At 48.1% G+C, this 5961-nt stretch overlaps 1 protein-coding gene across 1 annotated transcript in view; it reads right to left on the reverse strand.

The window, feature by feature from the left end:
* Positions 1–1448: 1448 nt before the first annotated feature.
* The window catches only part of LOC119440714 (dual specificity mitogen-activated protein kinase kinase 1-like), a 27280-nt gene continuing 22767 nt past the window's right edge, over positions 1449–5961 (reverse strand). The window contains exons 9-12 of the mRNA XM_037705599.2: positions 5241–5404; positions 4352–4575; positions 4064–4198; positions 1449–1589 (exon numbers count right to left, since the gene is read on the reverse strand). Coding sequence (XP_037561527.2) covers positions 1449–1589; positions 4064–4198; positions 4352–4575; positions 5241–5404 — 664 coding nt within the window. The remainder of the gene's footprint in view (positions 1590–4063; positions 4199–4351; positions 4576–5240; positions 5405–5961) is intronic.

Genomic DNA, 5961 nt, shown 5'->3' on the forward strand with positions numbered 1-5961 from the left:
GTAAACGAACATTATTGCATTCTGTACTCATCAGGTAGCGGTTGCCGCGTACAAGAATACACCCCGTGACCTCATGTTCAACAGTGCAACGCCATAGCCACTAAGCCACGTGCATAGGGAGGGGGGTGGGATATAATCGTAGTTTGTAATCGTAGTTGCTGGTTGTTTCATTAGACATAGTCGGAACGTGTTGTGCTGGTCGGGATACTTATACACATAGCTACAGTCGGTGTTGTTCGACGAGTGGCCAGACGCGGAGATTATCTGCCCTTTGCTGGCGTGAAATACATTGTAAAACTACGTCGCCTTTTCTCGGCGGCTTTTTTTTTTTCGGCGCTCTTTGGCCATTTCTTGCCCTTGCGCCAATATACCCATATATATCATCATTGGTGGCTTTGCTTGTAGAACGTGCTAGCAAAGACAGTTTTCATCACGAAACTGCCACGATGGCTGGTCAAACGGCGAGCACACGTAGCCTTGCGGTGACTAAGAGAAGACTGTTAAACCATATCGCAAGTACTTGGCTGCTTTGCCTGCACACCTCGCACTCGCAAACACGCTTGTCAGTGCAAAACCTTTCCAACGACTCTTCGAACAAGAGCATGCGTTACCCTGCGCTGGCTGAGAAGAGATTGCCAAATCATTTCGCGCTTAACCAGCCTATTTGCCACATCTTGCTATAGTAAACGCAATTGTCTACACAGAACGCACAGAACGCAGTTCTGTGCCGGCGTACAAAAATGGTGAAACATTTTTTGTCGCATCTACTGGGCGCTTTTTCTGCATCTTGAAGACAGTTTTCGACGCGAAATCTATTGTAAAGGCTGTTCAAAGAGAGAGCAATCCTTACACCATGTATACACACATACGTAAACGCGGTAACCATGAATGCCCGTTCGCGCTATCTGTGCACTTTCATTCAATTGCAGACAAGGTCGAGTGACGTGAAGAGCGTTTATTTGCCTGGGAGTCAAGGTTCGTCTCGCTCGAAAAGGTCAGAAGCGCGCTTTTGTTACTCTCCAGGCACACGAGCGCTCACTGCAGGCTCGTACGTATATCTGCTGTGAAAGAGAGTGAACGTCCGAGCGAGCAGAATACCGCGCCAAGTCCCGACGCAGTGCTGCCTTTTCGAAGGAGTCACGGAGAACATGGCCAATGTTCTTTTGAATCCTGCACTCAAGACACACTTGGGGTCCGTTTGTCTTCTGCGCAGCAGTAAGCACAACACTCGATCCTGCGGCCGACTCTGCGCCTTGCTGTCAATAAATATACATTTATTACTCTCTCTGTATCACACACTCATCTGTGCTGTCCTACGTATAGGTTTGGAAACAATTTCACACGTCGCTGGTGGATTCGCCTGCACACCTTCTGTTCGACACGAAGTTGCGGTGAAACCCAGTACGCGAAGCTTGTTGCAGGTGTCCATCAAAACTGTGCAGCGCGGTCTATGTGGAGGCGACATTCACCCAAGGCGCCCAGGTGCCGTTGTGGTACTGGGGGTACGACCTCGGGTCTGCGGGCTTGTTGCGTGGCGCCACCGATGTGATCGCGTAGCTCGCGAGCTTCCGAATGAGCACGGACAGCAGCTGCACAGAGTGAAGTGCCACGGGGCCGGTTATATTAAACCAAATTGGGCAAAGACTGACAACGCCGAAAACATACAATGAACGCGTTTCCTTTAGACTGCTCCGAGATGTTATTTCTCTAGGTTCTTCCAACATTTATACGCCACCTAAGAGCGAGGCGGAATTTCAGTCGTGAACGAAGTTCCACGAGCTTCCACCTTCCTAATACTTTTGCTGATGGTTTGCTGCAATTGTGGGCGGTAAGGATGATGTAATATAGCATTCTTGGCGGAATATTCTGGCGTATACAGCGATGAAGGAACGCAGAAGACTACGTCACGGCGTCAACGCTTAAATATTATTTTCCTGTCTTGTTCGCAACGGCCTATTTGCGAGATATTAGTGGTGGTTCACTTTCCCTAAGTGAATTAGATGTTTGCGTGTCTGATGCCGGGTGTTCAAAATGAAGCTTTACAGAATTTTTAAAAATCGCCTGTGGCAGGTAGCATAATTCTTATCGTTGAGCTGGGTTATTCGAAGAGGCGGACATTAGTAACTAAGCACGACAAACCGAAACACATATTCAACTAATTAACAAAAATTGACTTATCAACTTCTTAGTTAATTACTTTACGACACATTGCAATTTACAAATTGTAGCCGGTGAGCTTGCAAGACGCATCCACTTGGAATGAATCAACAGAATGACACCAGTTAGAGATATGCGCCATAGAAATCGCCGTAAAAATGCACTGTTGTTCCACTTACTATTTATTAAAATGCTGTTTTATACATTGAAGCACAAAAGTAGCTGGAACGCCCATGTATTTCGTCCCACACTTTGGGAAATAATATCTCGAAACTGGTGTCATCCTGGAAATTCATTTCAAGTGAATGCGTCTTGCAAACTCACCGGCTACAATTCGTAAATTGCAATATGTGTAGTAAAGTAATTACCTAAGAAGTTAATTAGTCAATTTGTTAATTAGTTGAATGTGTGTTTCGATTTCTCATGCTACTAATGTCCGCCTCTTCGAATAACCCAGCTCAACGATAAGATTATGCTACCTGCCACGCGATTTTAAAAATTCGTAAAGCTTAATTTGAACCCGGTATACGTATACAAATGATTATACGTTTCCTTATTCGCTTTTTTTTTTTACAAGCAAGTTATGCTTCGCTTCAGAGATGATGTGTCGTTTGAAATACGGTCCACTTTAATGGAAGATATAATTAGAATGAGCGGAATATAAGTTATACATTTCCTTTTTCGGCAAAGAAATGACTGGTATGAAGTGTTAGACAAGCATCCATTAATAAATTATTTTGCTGGCGTTCGTACGTCACGTAAGCGCTTCGGTGAGGTAAAAGAAAATGCGCTCATAAGTAACAACTTCGGTTGCAAAAATGGTCTTGCTTTTACCTCTCGTTGCGCATATTAGCAAACGTTGGTCAAAGTGTGCACGAAAACATTTCTCTTTGTTGCACTTTGGCCTCAGTTTTCACACATTTCGAAAAAAAAATTGAAAAGCCGCAGATGGTATTTGTGTACTCAATTACGAATGTTGTGCAAGATAATTCGTCGGAAGATAATTTGTATACGAATGCGTCTGATCGTCAGCATTGAGTTATATTCGTAAATGAGCATTAAAGATATCACTCGATCTTCCACGCAATGCTTACTTCAAGATTGTGATTATGACCTTGTTTTTGTAAAGGGCCATGAACTGTTTGCTTGTTTTCTGTTTACCTGCCGCCAACATGTACACTGAGAAGAGACGCGACGACACAACACGTATAGATTCGTGTAAGGGCCGCACTTCTTTTTTCACAATTTTGACAAGGTGCGGCCCTTGCAGGCGACCGAACTTTTGCTAAAAATGGTGCCGGCGCAGCCGTAGACTTGCGCGCACCCTGGATTTTGTGCACACCCTGGCTCTAGGGATTTAGTAGCGGCACGGGGAACTACGCAGCGCGCAAAAATTCGCCGATGCGCGCGCGCGCGGCATCGGAGCATCGAACGCGATTGCTTCTCGGTTGGAAACGTTTTAGGGGCGAAGCACCTTAGGGCCGAGCCTTGTCCCTCGTAGTTGTCCGTTGTCGTAGCTCTGGTTTGCATGTGCTATGTATACAAGAGCATGTACATGTACTGCACACGTGTACAATATATATATATTATATATATATATATATATATATATCTATTGTGTCTACTACATATATATATATATATATTATATATTTAGTGGTGTGTGTGTGTGTGTGTGGTGTGTGCAGTGTATGTACGCCAAGCTCCTGCTTCCGGCTTCCGGAGAACGCTTCCAGCGTTTTGCCCGAATGATCCCCCGGTGCTTAGCCCACTCATCATCATTCACTTCGTGGATATGCGGTGTTTTTTTTTTGTCTCATATTTTGGCTTGCCAATTTTGGCCTGCCCTTACACGGGTGCGGCCCTTACACGAGTCTATACAGTATACAATTGCTGCCTATATTACCGCTCGGTTGTCGGGTGCCAGGTTGTGCATCTCGCAAGGATCCTTGGACAGGTCGAACAGGTAGGGTGGGTCGCCGCCCACGAAGTGGAGCTCTCCTGCGGGCCGCAGGTGAGTGTGGCCCTCTCGCGCCACTGGCTGGGAAAGAGGAACGCGCCCGTGTTGTAGAAGTCCCGCAGCGCTCGCGCCGCTTCGACGCGGCCATGAGGCGGTCCAGGTCCGCGTAGGGCCGAGAGCTGCCGGGCGTCAGGAACCGTTGGTCGTAGAGTCGTCTGCCGAGACGCCCAGCACCAGCTTGTAATCGCGGTAGCGCAGTGCCGCCGTGTCGCCCACGGGGTCGATGTTGTACAGCAGCTCGACACGCGGGGAGGCAGGTCGGCGCACAGTTGCAGCCACATGTCGTGGCCGTCGAGCCTCTTCATTTTTGACGGATCTCCGCCTGGGCGAGATTGTGCAAGCGGCGCGTGCGTCTAGCTGAACGGTGGACGTCGCACAACCGTCGGTTGGCGTAAACCCTACGATTGTCGTAGTGCGAAGCGTGATAAGAACTGACAGCAACCTTTGCTTGTTTGTTGTTTGTTTACTGAACAGCCAGTTATAGGCGCCTTGCGCTGAAGTTTCTATAGTTGACAGCTGCGCGAGTTGCGGAAGCAAAGTGGGGGGGGCGATAGACATTCACCGGGATTCCTCCGATGGCTTAAGACGTGGCAAAGGTGTCCGAGATGTGAAAAAAATATCCGAAGTTCGCATGCTGTGCATACATCTGGACATGTCTGCGATCGAGATCAGGGGCCGGATTAACAAATATTTCGCCCATGAGTGATCTATGTCATTGGCTGGTACCTTCGCTAATAAAATGTACAACACCAGGATTGGTAGCAGAAGAATCAAGAGACTGGGAGAGTTGGTACGTTTAGGGAAACTTTGTAACTGTGCACAAAGGACAAAGGAAGGTGAAAGATTCAACGCGGGCACTGTGTCGTGACTTTCACCGCCTTTGTTCTTTTGTTGTGGTGTTATACAAGTTTCGAGAGGACATGACGAAGAGTTGAAACAAGTACCGGCGGCCCGGTAGAGCGGGGAAGCCAGTCGACGATGTGCATGAGCTGGTGCGAGACTGCGATTACGGGTGACTAGGGGCGACCAGAGGAAAGCGGCCGCCCGCGTGGCGCCTTCCCACAGGGTGCCCTTGGCGCCCCGTAGCGGCCAGTTGAAGCCACGGCTGGCGTGCAGGCCCCAGGGCAAGCCTCCGTGTCGCTGCTGAACACTATAACCGAGTTGTCCAGCATGCGCTGCTGTAGCACCTCGAGAACGTCGCCCACGGATGGTCGCGCACCCCACATCCTGCACAGATTGATGTGCGCGACTGATGAGAGGCGGGCGACCTTGAGGGACGTAGAGAGAGATAATTGTTAATGAATGCTGTAGGTGCTTGCATCGCCACACGCATGCGTGCTACTCCAGATGACAAGGGGTGCTACATGAAATGACCCTCAGGGAGATAAGTAACTTAATTTGCCCTTTGATGAACTGGCGTGATAAGTTACGGTACGATCGTCTACCTCATGATGACACGTTGATTTGCGATTGACACCACAAACGCGCGCATAGGCTAGTTCCACGAGATGGCACACCCAATAGGGTTCCGCGACAGCAAATCTGCCATGCCGTCTTAGACGAAGGTCGGCGGACCTGTGCCCACGAAAGCGCGAGCGCTTTAACCTTTTCCTTTCTTTTTTCGTGAATTGCGTACTCAACGGTGTAAAATGTGTACTAGTTTAATTTCATGTGTCCTCTCTTGAATGTCTACCATTTTTGCCATACTGCTGAACTGTACGGGTGAATGTCCTAATCAAGCAAATGTTTGCCTTTAGCCCATAAATATGATTTTTCCGCCTAGT

Source organism: Dermacentor silvarum, chromosome 2 (genome assembly GCF_013339745.2).
Source record: "Dermacentor silvarum isolate Dsil-2018 chromosome 2, BIME_Dsil_1.4, whole genome shotgun sequence".
Lineage (NCBI taxonomy): Eukaryota > Metazoa > Arthropoda > Arachnida > Ixodida > Ixodidae > Dermacentor > Dermacentor silvarum.